The sequence below is a fragment of the Emydura macquarii genome, unplaced genomic scaffold (assembly GCF_026122565.2).
Source record: "Emydura macquarii macquarii isolate MOO-44397 ecotype Brisbane River unplaced genomic scaffold, CSIRO-AGI_Emac_v2 contig_2473, whole genome shotgun sequence".
NCBI lineage: Eukaryota > Metazoa > Chordata > Testudines > Chelidae > Emydura > Emydura macquarii.
In genome coordinates this window covers 7073668-7087554 of record NW_027132610.1, presented here as the reverse complement: position 1 = coordinate 7087554, position 13887 = coordinate 7073668, and the positions used below count along the sequence as shown (strand labels likewise).

At 42.8% G+C, this 13887-nt stretch overlaps 1 protein-coding gene across 2 annotated transcripts in view; it reads left to right on the top strand.

Moving 5' to 3' along the window:
- The window catches only part of ATP8A2 (ATPase phospholipid transporting 8A2), a 523365-nt gene that overhangs the window by 209637 nt on the left and 299841 nt on the right, over window positions 1-13887 (top strand). For both annotated transcript variants that reach the window (XM_067562894.1, XM_067562893.1), the window contains exon 24: window positions 81-253. In XM_067562894.1, the coding sequence (XP_067418995.1) occupies window positions 81-253 (173 nt within the window). The remainder of the gene's footprint in view (window positions 1-80; window positions 254-13887) is intronic.

The following is a 13887-nucleotide window of genomic DNA, read 5'->3' as shown; positions in this document are numbered from 1 at the left end:
AACTCTGGTTCAGAGAGACAGTTGGAGTACAGTAGAAAGAAACATTTTTTTCTTTTTTTGTGTGTGTGTTTGTACTTTAGGCAACAAGAGCCACCCTGACCCATCACTGTACAAACCTGGGAGATTCACTGGGCAAAGAAAATGATACTGCTCTCATTATTGATGGCCAGACTCTGAAGTATGCCCTCTCGTTTGAAGTCAGGCGGTGCTTCCTCGATCTAGCACTGTCCTGTAAGGCAGTCATCTGTTGCAGGTAAGAAATGTCAAGATTTTCTCCAGGGAGGAATTGGCATGGAGTTGGTGTAACTTTTCCTCTTCCCCTGCCATTATCCCCTTCTGGTTTACAGCACAGGCAGGAAATACAAAAGAACGAAGCTTGCAGGTTAATATTTAAGAAGGAGGTGAGCTGTCTGCTGTAAGTCACTTGCTTATTCAAACACGGTTGTGAGTTATCTGTTATGGGACAATTATTGGGAAGCAGAGTTGCACATTGGGAATCCCGCAAGGGCTGTGTGGGAGGAATATTTCCCCTCTAATGGCTGCTCTGTGGTTGCTGCAGCTGCTGTAGCTTCCAGAGCTATGCCCCCGTCATCCCCCACTCTGCAGGAGTGTGCGAGTGACTGGCAGATCAGTGTAGTCTTGGATTTTACTTCTCTCCTCTACTAACCCCAAACCGTGCAGTCAGAAGACAGAGAGAACCCCTGTTCAATGCCCAGAGATGCACACCTTTTTCATGGACTCTCTGTGTCTTACATGTCCCCCAGCAATGGAACTCGAAACCGTACTATGGTGATGAGCATGGTATTAAAAGATAGATAAAGAATGTCATGACTACTGATGAACAGGCAGGATTCTCCCCTATTTAAAAATAGAAGTGCTTTTCAGTTATGCAGATTTCCCCCCAAATTGAGCCTTATAGCTTTTTATAAAGCGATAGGCAATAATGAGGAAACTGGCCTCCCTGACCCTTGATTATAGTAGACATTGAAGAATAGGATCTGTGATGTTACACCTGTGATCATGCTTAAGCAGTGGGAATTAAATAGCCAGAGGTTGCCTCCACTTGGTGTGGCAGCTCTTCATTAAGCAGAACTGCACAGAGAGGCTAGGAAACAATATGAAATATCTTAGCAGGCACAGAAACCCCAATAGTATATGTTATTATATTGTAATATGTTTGTGTGGCCTTCCCTAGATGGTAGCTGTATATAATGTTCTATTGCTGAGTATTCTCCTGTCATGGTTGAGAGCTCTGACATGGTTTAGTGTTCAGCATTTTTCTGCATTGTAATCACAGAGCGCTGTGAAAATTACATTGCTGTGTTTAAATCTTTTGATGAAAATAGAAAAGTTGAGGAGATGAGTGTTTGTACTATGAGGTTGTTTTCACTGTGTCTTTTTTTTGGAAATAAAAAGGAACTCAGAAGACTGAGTAATGAAAGAAATTTCCCTCCTTATTGTTTTGAAGGTTCATACACAGAATACTTCAATTAATACCTTATAGAAGTAGGAAAGGTAATATTTTATAATATTTTTGCTATAAGTGGGGGGGCAGAGTCTGACCGCATGGTAGGAATTATTGTGCAAAGTTTTTCACACATGTATTTAAAGCAATCTACAAATATTTAGACTTGAAATTAAATGCAGGTTTCTTACCATCAGAGGAGTGAAGTTCTGAAATAGCCTTCCAAGGGGAGCAGTAGGGGCAAAAAATCTAGCTGGCTTCAAAATTGAGCTTGCTAAATTTATGGAGGGGATAGTATGATGGGACCGCCTAGTTTGGCAATTGACTGATCTTTGACTAGTGGTGGTAGATATGCCAATGGCCTGTGAAGGGATGTTAGATGGGTGGGTTCTGAGTTACTACAGAGAATTCTTTCCTGGGTGTCTGGGTGGTGAGTCTTGCCCACATGCACAGGGTTTAATGGATCGCCATATTTGGGGTCGGGAAGGAATTTTCCCCCTGGGCAGATTGGCAAAGGCTCTGGGGGTTTTTCACCTTCCTCTGTGGCATGGGGCATGGCTCACTTGCTGGTGGATTCTCTGCACCTTAAAGTCTTTAAACCATGATTTGAGGACTTCAGTAACTCAGTCATAGGTTAGAGGTTTATTACAGGAGTGGGTGGGTGAGGTTCTGTGGCCTGCGTTGTGCAGGAGGTCAGACTAGATGATCATATTGGTCCCTTCTGACCTTAGAGTCTATGAGTCTACTAGCTAATTAATTCCCACAATGCCATTGGTAACTAGGAAAGTGTTTTCCCATTTTATAGATGGAGAAAGAAACAGCAAATTTAAAATCTGTATTTCAGAAGAGGCCTCTAATTTGGAATGCTTTGGTTTCTGAGTGCCTAACCTTAGACACACAGGGCGATCTACAAAGGGATTTAAGGGCCTAAGTCCAAAATGTAGATCCTCAGAACCTCTGCTCAGTTTCTGCCTAACCCTGTAGGCACCTGTTTCCACTGGTAAAGTCCCCCAGGCACCTGGATTTCTGCTGGTGCACATACATACCACTGAGCTGTGTAGCACCTAGCTCATGCCTAAGAGCCAGTGGTCCAATCTAATGGCATTCTCAGAGGCCCTCTTCGAACATGTCTACCAGACCAGGCCTTCACAGGTTGGGTGGGGAGGGATAGCTGTGCTTTCCTTCTGCCTAGGGGTTAGTAACCAACCGGTAATGTAGGAGGCCCAGGTTCAAATCCCCACTCTGCCTGACTTGGAGCAGGGACTTGAACACAGGTCTTCTACCTTACAGGTGCATGTCCTAACTGCTGGGCTATGAATATTCTCAAGTGGGACTCTGTCTCTCCTGTTGAAACTGTTCCACTTTGTATAAAACACTTGCATATTAATTGAAGCAGGGACTGGAACCTAGGTCTCTCAGGAGAGTGTGCTAGCCACTAGATTACAGAGTCATTGTCTCTCTAGCTCAGTGGCTTTTAAGCATTATATACAAAGTGGAACAGCTTCAATAGGAGATATTGAGCGAGACCTGCTCCAGAATAGCTGAGTGGTTAGGCCACCCACATGAGAGACCTGGGTTCAAGTCCCTGCTCTGAATCAGGCAGAGTGGTGATTTAAACCCAGGTGTTTTACATTCCAGGTAAGTGCTCCAAGCTCTTGGCTGTTGGAATAGGGTGGCGGCACCTTCCCCTTCCTTTTTTGCAAGGAAAGGGCTGAGTTGACTTAGGTCATAGAATCATAGAAGGTTAGGGTTGGAAGGGACCTCAGGAGGTCATCTAGTCCAACCCACTGCACAAAGCAGGACCAACCCCAACTAAATCATCCCAGCCAGAGCTTTATCAAGTCAGGCCTTAAAAACCTCTAAGGATGGAGAGTCCACCACCTCCCTTGGTAACCAATTCCAGTGCTTCACCATCCTCCTCATGAAAAAGTTTTCCTAATACCCAGCCTAGACCTCCCCCATTGTAACTTGAAACCATTGCTCCTTGTTCTGTCATCTGTCACCACTGAGAATAGCCTAGCTCCATCCGCTTTTGAACCCCCCTTCAGATAGTTGAAGGCTGCTATTAAATGCTCCCTCACTCTTCTCTTCTACAGACTAAATAAGCCCAGTTCCCTCAGCCTCTCCTCATAAGTCATGTGCTCCAGCCCCCTAATCATTTTCTTTGCCCTCCACTGGACTCTGTCTAATTTGTCCACTTCCTTTCTGTAGTGGAGGGCCCAAAACTGGACACAGTACTCCAAATGTGGCCTCACCAGTGCCGAATAGAGGGGAATAATCACTTCCCCTGATCCGCTGGCAATGCTCCTACTAATGCAGCCCAATATGCCGTTAGCCTTCTTGGCAATAAGGGCACTGTTGGTTCATATCCAGCTTCCTACCCACTTTAAACCCCAGGTCCTTTTCTGCAGAACTGCAGAGGTGCCTAATTCAAGGAGAGGATTTATGTCTGAGAATCCTGAATAGAGGGAAGTGCCTCCCTTCAGCCCAGACTAAGGTGCCTAATTCCTTTTGAGGGATACGTTTTAGGTCCCACCCATCTCCTCGGCATTTCCTGTTGGCTTTGGGATCCCGTTTTTAGGCACCTAACTCTCCCCTATACATTGTACAGGGAGGGAGGGAGGCTACCTAATTTAGGACTGAAGATTTCCCTCAGCAGCAGGGTGCCTTTAAGGCTACATCTGCACTACATGCTACCACTGCTGGCATGCAGTGTGCATGTAGCTATGTGCTTCAATGAAAAGAAGGCTGCATCCACACTATGGCATGTAGCTACACACATCAGTGAAAGGCTTTGGCAGAAGAGAGGCAGTGGGGAAAGGCTCCAGCAGCTCCCCCACTGCCAGTGCCTTTTATTGTGAACAAGAAAGGCTCTGGTGGAGGAGGCAGTGGGGAAAGGCATTTCCCTGCTGTCATAGTCTTTCATTGCAGCGAGGAAGCACTCCAGCAGAAAGGAAGTAATGGGACGCTACACTGCTAAAAATAGCAGTGTAGATGGGGATGTATGGCTTGGGTGAGTAGAGAGCTATGTAGAGTATGTATTTGGGTATATACATACATACCCTCCAGCTCTGTCTTTATTCTACTTGTCTATGAAGTGCCTCATTGTCTACACAGCTGTTTATACCTGCCCTAGGGGAGCTCTGCCTGTATGTATACTATATGCTGCCAGAAGAAGTGTGCAGTGTAGACATACCCTAAATTAAATGTTGCCATGCTGAACCTAAGTCCTCTTCATGGATCTAGCCAATAGCTGTTTAAATATGAACATTCAAAACTGATGCACACAAAATTAGGCACACTTTACAAAATTTTCCATGTAGTGATTCACCCAAGGCCACTGGGCTGGGACTAGAACTCAGGCCTTCTTGGTGATTAGCTCAGTCCAGTGGACCAAACTGCCTTGCTTCTAACAGGCTCTTTAAACAGGTCAGTTGGGCACATTACATAGATGATTACATACCAAAAAAAAAAAAAAAAGAACCACCCCCCCAACCCCCCGCCCCGCATTTAAAAGAACATTAAGGTTGCAAAATCAAGCACTCAGATGTTAGGACTTTTTAGAGTTAAGGCTGCTCAGGCAACCTTAATTCACCCCTTTTGTGCGTATGCATTATGATACAGTTCTTAATTACATGTTTACATGCTGTCACAGAACCCCTCATTCAGTGCACAGTTTGGATGGTCCTCACTGAAAGGGTCATTGTTCAATATTTTTTATATACTCATTATTCAGTGTCTTGCCCTAAGCCTCATTTACTGCACACCATCCCAACCTTGCACTGAACACAGAAAAATTAGTTTGCTCATGGGATTTTTTATGTTGCTCTTCACTGTAATATTTTATGTTCACAACACTCCTATGAGGCAGAGTAGAATTATTCCCATTATACAGATGTGTAACTGAGGCATGAAAAATTGAGTCCAAAATGCCATAACTGTCCACTAATTTTGAGTGCCCAAGTTGAGATGCTATGGGCCTGATTTCTCAGAATACTTGGCATTTTTATAGCACTTTATGTTCACAGCACAGATCCCGCTTGGCTCAGTTGGAGTTGTGAGTGCTCAGTGCTTCAGAAAATCAGGCCCTGCGTGTCTCCAGATGGACACCCAGAAGATGAAGAAGACACAGTTCATGATCACCTGTCAAAAGTTTGGTTTAAGTAACTTGCCCAGGATCATACAGAACTCTATGGCAGAGGCAGGGATAGAATCCAGTTCTCCAGGAAGGCATTTAACTGCCAAAACCATGAGACCATCTTTTCTCTTGCTGTAGTCCCCTGTCTCATTCACTACACACCTTCCAACTTGTGCAACAAATGAAGCAGGAATCCTACTGATAACACCCTCATTCACTAGACATCCCTGATTCATTTCCTGAGCATCATCTAGTGTGTGCACTGAATGAGGCAGGGGATCCTGTGGAAAAATAGTACAGTACATGGTTGTATAATTAGACTGTATCATAATGCATACACAGAGGCTCAGCTAAGGTTGCACTGGTAATCTTAATTCTGCTATTACTTGACTTTTGAGTTCGAGAATCATAGAACCATAAGGCTAGAAGGGACTTTAGGGGTCATCTAGTCTAACTTCCTGCCAAGATGCAGGACTTGTTGTATCTAAACCATCCAAGACAGATGGCTGTCCAGCCTCTTTTTGAAAACCTTCAGTGAAGGAGCTTCCACAACCTTCCTAGGCAGTCTGTTCCATTGTTCTACGGATCTTACAGTTAGGAAGTTTTTCCTGAGATTTAATCTAAATCTGGTATACTGTAGTTTGAACCCATTGCCTCTTGTCCTGCCATCTGTGGCAAAAGAGAACAACTTTTCTCCATCTTTTTTATGGCAGCCTTTCAAGCCTTCCCCCCTTAATCTCCTCTTTTCCAAACTAAACATATTCAGTTTCTTCAGCCTTTGCTCATATGGCTTGTATTCCATGATCCCTTTGATCATCTCTGTCAGTCACCTCTGGATCCTTTCCATTTTCTCTACATCCTTTCTATACATTGATGACTAAAATTGGACACAGTATTCCATCTAAGGATAAATAGCACCGAATAAAGCGGTAATATCACTTCCCATGACTTGCATGCTATGCCTCTGCTAATGCAACCTAAAATTGCATTTGCTTTTGTTGCAACAGCATCACATTGCTGACTCATGTTGAGGTTGTGATCCACCACAACTCCCATATTCTTCTTAGCAATGCTGCTGCCAAGCCATTAATCCCCCATTCTGTATTTGTGCATTTGGATTTTCTTCCCTAAGCGTAGCTCCATATATTTGTCTTTATTGAATTTCATTTTGTTGTCTATAGCCCAGTTCTCCAATTTATCAAGATCCCTCTGATGTTTAGCTCTTTCCTCCAAAGTGTTTGCAACCCCTCCTTGGCTAGTGTCATCTGCAAATTTCATCAGTATGCTCTCTATCCTATGTCCAGGTCATTAATAAAGATGTTAAATAACACTAGACCCAAAACAGATCCCTGTGGAACCCCAACTTGAGACCTCTTTCCAATCTGAAACCATTCCATTAGCAGCTACTCTTTGTTTGTGGTTATTTAATCAATTATGTATCTGCTTAATGGTAGTTCCGCCATGCCTGCATTTCTGTAGCTTACTTATGAGAATGTCATGTAGGATGGTGTCAAAAGCCTTGCTAAAGTCCTGGTATACTATATCCACCCTATTCCCCCATCCACCAAACCAGTTACCCTGTAAAAGAAGTAAATCGAGATAGTTTGGCATGATTTGTTCTTAGTAAATCCATGCTGGCTGCTAGTGATTATCCCTTCATCATCCAGGTATTTGCTATTTGAATGTTTTATACATTGCTTTAGTAGCTTCCCAGGTAGCAAAGTCAGGCTGACTGTCTATAGTTCCCCGGCTCCTCTTTTTTCCCCTTTTTAAAGATGGGCAGTATGTTAGTCCTTCTCCAGTCTTCCAGGACCTCACCTGTCATCCATAAGTTTGCAAATATTATAGCCAGTAGCTCTGAGATTTCTTCAGCAAATTCATTCCTTCAGTACCCTGGGGTAAATAGCATCAGGCCCTGCTGACTTGAATTCATTCATATTTGTCAGAAGATCTACGATGTGTTCTTTACTTATCCTGATCTCCATCCCTTCCCCTTTATTGTCTATGATAACTTCACTAGTCGTCTGTTCACATGTTATTTTTTGTGAGAAGACTGAAGCAAAGTAGGCATTGAGCAGCTCTGCCTTTGTATCATCTTCTGTTAGCAGCTTACCTTCTTCATTGAGCAACGGACTCCCACCGTCCTTGAGTTTTCTTTTTTGTCTGACATATTTAAAGAACCCCTTCTTGTCTCTAACGTTTCTTGCCAGCTGTAACACATTCCTTGCCTTGGCTTTTCTAATTTTGTCCCTACATGCTCATGCTATTTCCATGGTGATATGCCTCTTCTTCCATTTCCTGTATGTATCCCTTTTGGATTTTAGATCGTTAAAAAGCCCATTGTGCAGCCACACTGGCCACCTGTGGCTCTTCTTAACTTTCCTCTGCATTGGAATAGCTTGATGTTGAGTCTCTAGTATTTACATCTTTTAGGAACTGCCAGCCCCTTTTGACTCCTTTTTCTTCTTAATTGGTCTTTCCACGGGGCCTTTCCAACTATTTCTTTGGGTTGGTTGAAATCTGCCTTTCTGAAGTCCAGTGTCCTTTTTCTGCTGTTCTAATGTCCTCTTTTCCTTAGGGTCTTGAATTCTATCAGATCATGATCACTTCCTCCCAAGTTCCCAATCACCTTAGCTTTCGCAACTAATACATCCCTGTTGGTCAACACCGGATCCAAAATGGATGACCCCTTAGTTGTTTCCTCAACTTTCTGAATCGATTCTTGCAAACTTAATGCTCTTTTACAATCTTGTTTGCATGAAATTTCCTAGCTTTTTAAAAAGCAAACTGAATAACAGAAATTCCATCATGTGGAACCATACTGACCCCCTATTCAGGTCATCAACAGGGTTGGAACTTTAGATCCACAACATAGACTTCTACCACTTTAGCCAACAGAGTAACTGGTAGCAGCTATACACACTTATTCTCTGTGGAGCAGTCACAAAAGGAGGATGAGACACACACTGTGCCAGAAGTTTCATAGCTATTTTCTGACAGCAGAATATTGAGACTTGGGAATCCTGGATTTTATTCCAGATTCTAATGGAAGTAGTCTATAGGGTTCCCTTCTATCCCTGTACCCTAGTATGGCCTGAGTCAGGCTGGCCATTTCTGTCCCTATTCCCCGCCTTGCTAACCTATACCTACATCCCTATACTTCCACCTCTCCCAGTTTGTCCTTGGTCCTCCCCATACTGTTCACACCTCAGAATTCCAATCAGGATGCTTCTCCCTTCTTTTCCACACTATGGGCACGTGGTAGCGGAGAACTGAGAGTACAGAAGAGACTGTCTCCCTGTCCTTGGTTTTGATATCTGGTGCCAGAGTGACATCCATCATCCAAGAGGAGCAATTGCAGGAAAAGCCCTGCTCAAAAACAGACTGGAGTACGTTTGTTATGGTTTATATGGAGCGCTGTGGAAATGAAGCATGCTCAGTGCAAATTTTGCTGCCACCCTGTAGCAACTTTCTACTGAGCATATACAAATGGTGATTTTCAGAGGCTTACAATGCAACCACTTTGGATAGATTTTCACAGGGACAGCAAAAGGCATCTCTCTCACCCTAGGGAAACACTCCTGCCAAACATCAAGTTCCTGCTCCAAATCATAGAGGACCCGAAGCTACTCAGTGATAAAATTTTAAGAAGTTTTAAACATTGGTAAAACAATGTATTTTTCCTAGCCTTGTTTTTGGAAATGGCTAAACTGTTTTTGCTAAAATTGTCCAAAAAATTCAGTTTGAGGCAGACACCCCAAATGGAAAATTTCAGCCCAAATAGTTGGGCAAAGTTGTAAGCAAATGAAAACAGAATGTTATAATAGAAAGTATCAGGGCACCCATAGGTTTTGTTGCTAACTCTGCCTCTTGTAAAAGCTGAACAAAGCACATTTCTACACAGGGCAGAATAACTAATTTCAGATATGTAGGGCTGGATTTTAAATAAATGAAAAGTGGCTTATTGCCATGTGTTGATAAGGAGCTGATGTCTCCATCTTCAAAAATACTGTGTGTGAAAACATATGGCCACTAGCATTTTACAACTGCTTGTTTTGTAGAAACAACTGATAAGCCATAAGAGCCTGGAAAACCCAGCCTACTGCACCAAGAGCTTAAGACTGCCTCATGTCTCTCATGAGAGTACTGTAAAGCATGTGCAAAGCATTGTGAAAACCACAACCATGGTGTTTGTGGTAGCTATTTGTTAAAGAACTGCTCAGTTCTAGTCTGCACACTAAAGTTGTTCCACTTTAACTCTGAATATTGTTAAAATGGTAAAACTTTCCTAGTGTGGATTCAGCTATACTGGTATAGTTTATTCTTACATTGGAAGGGGAATAAGCTGTACTGGTAAAAAATGCCATTGGTCTATAAGTGCATTGGTCTAGGGCATAGGCAACACGTGGGGGGGCATGTGGGGTCAGGTGCTTCCCCAGATTTCTGCTTGGCCTGTTTGGGGTGTAGAGAGAATGGCTCTGTCCTTCTCCCGCTGTGCCTGCCCCCCGGCAGCGGACCTGGCCAGGGAACATAGGGGCTGGGCTGTCTCTCAGGCAGTTGTCATGCTGCACAAAGGCAGTGACATGGAGCGGCCACACTCAGCTAGTGTGAGAAGCAGCTCTGACCTGCCCCTTCCCCTCCCCACCTGGGCCCAGCTGCCAGGTAGAGTGGCCGAGCAAGCCGGAAACATGCTGGAGGGAGGCACAACGGGAGAAGGATAGAGCTCCGTCCTGCAGGTAACTCTGGTGGGGTGGGGAGAACACGGCGGTCCATGGGCTGGGCGCAGGATGGGGGGTTGCTGGGGAAGGCGCCAGGAGCAGATTCCATGCCTTCTGCTCAGCCAAAGGTAGGCCCTGCGCCTCTCCTGTTGAGGTGTCCATGAGCTGCGGGGAGACACTGGTGCTGTGAGTCTGCCCAGGCCAGGACTGGCCCCAGCCAGGCCCAGAGGCATGTGCTCCCGATTCCTGTGGCCTCAGCCCCCCAGGAACTGGTGTGATTGGCTGCCCTGGTCCAGGGAGGTGGGGTTGGGATGGTCACATGTCCCCCCCTTTACATTGTCGTTCCCCCCCCCACCTGCCCCCCATTATCAGGAGTCATGAGTCATCTATGGTCTAGGGGTTATACCGATATAACTTTTTCAGTTAAAAATCACGCCATCTAAATAACATTTTTATACCAGTACAAAGACTGTATGTAGAGCAGACCTTTAGGTTGGAGCTTTCTTGTTTGCTCTGTCTAATCAAGTAGAAACTGAAATCTTATTTTTTTAATTTTGAAATGCAGATAAGTATCTATTTCTATAATTATTTGATATTCTTTTTGAAGACCTGAGAATAGACTCATATTTCAAATGCCTCATATTTCAAACGCCTATGAATTTCATGTCTCTGGGTGGCACTTAAGAATTACACTAATCATTATGTTTGTTTTCTTTAGGTTTTTCTTACCACTGTTTCATGGCTTTATATTGTGTAAGGCAGAAAATTGCAGTATTACAAAGTGTATGAAGTAGTGGGTGTGAAATTTAGTCCTAACTGACTCATGCTGGAAACTTGCCCATAGCATGCAGGATCACGATAGACTAGTGAACCCACTCTGTGACATTGATATTCCAGATATCATTGTGGACTGTGATTGTCACAATACTGTTCCCTCCTGATATAATACTTAGCACTTACAACGCAGCATTTTACATTTCTGTGCGGCACCTAGTTCATTTTGCAGGTAAAAATAATAATGCATTTTTGAGACCATGAATATCACTCTTAAACCATTCCTTTGCCTTTCCTCACAATAAACTTTCAAACCCTTCCATGTAAAGACAGTTACAAAAGTAACCTTATGTACAAAACCAGGTCACCAATGGAGTAATCTTCGATTACTGCCTCAGATGTCTCAAATTAATGCCGTCCTCTAGTCACAATAAGTCCTCTAGTCACAATAGTCCTCTCGTCCTCTAGTCACAATAAGAGCCCTCTTTGTTATAATCTTTTAAAGATAGAATTAGTTGGTTTTTTGGTATGATTGTCACACAGGACAAATCCTGACCTGCTGCAGCTGTATAAATGTTCCTGGGATAAATTCTGTGTGGACATAATTAGTGTTTTTAGTTACACATCTGATGTTTGTTGGTCAGAAGCATTCATTTTGCACCTCTACAACCAAATCAGCGCAAATTATACTACTTTACCTCTTATATCCATTTTGTGACCATTTTATATCAGATATATTAGGAAAAACTTCTTCTTTAGGTGGGTGGTGAAGCACTGAAATGGGTTACCCAGGGAGGTGGTGGAATCTCCATCCTTAGAGGTTATAAGGCCCAGCTTGACAACGCCCTGGCAGGGATGATTTATTTTGGGGTTGGTCCTGCTTTGAGCAGGCGGTTGGACTAGATGACCTCCTGAGGTCTCTTTCAACCATAATCTGCTATGATTCTATGATTCTGCAAGACTTACACACTATTTATTTCATTACTTCACAGCAGAATTTGGTCCATGTGTGTATCTAGCCTTACAAACATGTCCCCATTCATGACTTATCAGGAATGAAGGAAAATAGGAGCCCCAAGAAAGTAAAATATAAAGACTAGTCAGGCTTGTTTTGCATAGCAGTACGGTTGCATCATTTTTAGACATTCAAAAAGATTATGTAACCTTAAGGGCATATACATATATATATATTTTTTGGCATATTTTGGCCTATGGGGGAAGGTGAGGGTGCAAAAGATATCGTGACAGTTTCTGAGCGGACAAGAAGATTTATTTGGACTCCAGGAGTGAGATTTGCTTGGTAAGAGAAATAAATGCTCCCAGATGCCAGAACAATATAGTTTAGTCTAATTTATCTACAGATACATATACATTTGTATAGAAGTATTAGGTGGCAAAAGAAGTAGAAGTCCTGCATTGGTTGAGATGGACCTATAGGTCTTTTCCATCTGTGATTTGATTCTTATTCCAAGTGCAGCTAACTCTGAGGACTGCAGACAACAGAACTTCTGAGTTTTCCAGCCAGACGATATTTTCTTTGTGCTTCTCCCAAATGCTATTCCAAATGGTTCTCAATTGTAAAAGCTTTGAGTCTTAAACCATCCCTTCTGCATCACATGATGTTTTTTGTAGTTCTTCTAAATGCTGAGCATGCTTTGGCCATATGGTTCTTGGAGGTGGGGAAGTGGATTGTCCTTTTTGTTTCTAGATGTTTTGAAAACACAGTAGGAAGCCCACTCAAATGCAATGATCCTGTGTCTTAAACACAATGGACCAAATTCATCATGAAGCCAGTGGAGTTACACCAGGGACCCAAGATCTCATGTGTCCGCTAGGTGTTTACGGCCCATCCATTTTGATGACATATATTATTTCCCCTTAAATACTCCTCTTACTTTTGAATTAAGTATATGTGCAGTAGCTGTTAAGCCCTTTGTTGGGGTCCCACATTAGAATTTATTTCAATAAAGTTATTCATTTCAGATACTTGCCACAATATTTTTAACACATGGATCCTATAAACCCACAATCCAACCCTGATTGCTCCTTCACCACACACCCCAAGGTTTGGGAGGGCTAGACCCAAGGCCTGTATAGCAATTCACATCAGCAAAACCTTAATTTAAACTACCCTAAGTCATGTGACTTACTGCAAATAGTCAATGCTCTTCCCCCATTGCCAAGACTAACTTAATATTAGTCATCTCCTCTCCCACTATCTCTGGTGGTCTAGCAGAACAGCAGTTTTAATTATTAGTGGGTTAAAAAGCTGAGGAACAATGTGGAAAAATACTTCAAAATGTTAAATCAAAGGAAAAAAGTGATGTAATTTCATAGGTTTAAAACAGGAAATAAAAATAAGTGGGTTTTGAATCCCTAGGGAAAAAGAGGAATGCCTTTAATAGCCTTTAAAGCTTTACAGAAACGTTCCATTTACTTGCCAGGTGCTTGATACTAAAGAAAGAAAAACATTTTTATCCCACTCTGGGCTGTTTTAATAGTACTCTGTGTGTCAAATAAGACAGTGTACTTTAAAACTTCACAGGAAGAAGTTTAAAATGTAATTGGCACAGTAAGAGGAAATTTCAAATTAAATAGAGTTACAGCCTTCAAACAAAAACATTAACTGAGAGGGGATCTGGTTTTTTTGGTTGTGTTTTTTTTTTTAACCTGATGGTACACTCTAGAAGGAGTTACATTGGTATTGTCAACTTAACATAGCATAAATTCATGGGACTTAATGTAACATAAATTCAGAATAAGCTTTTCATCCCCACTGGGGCATTTCAGAT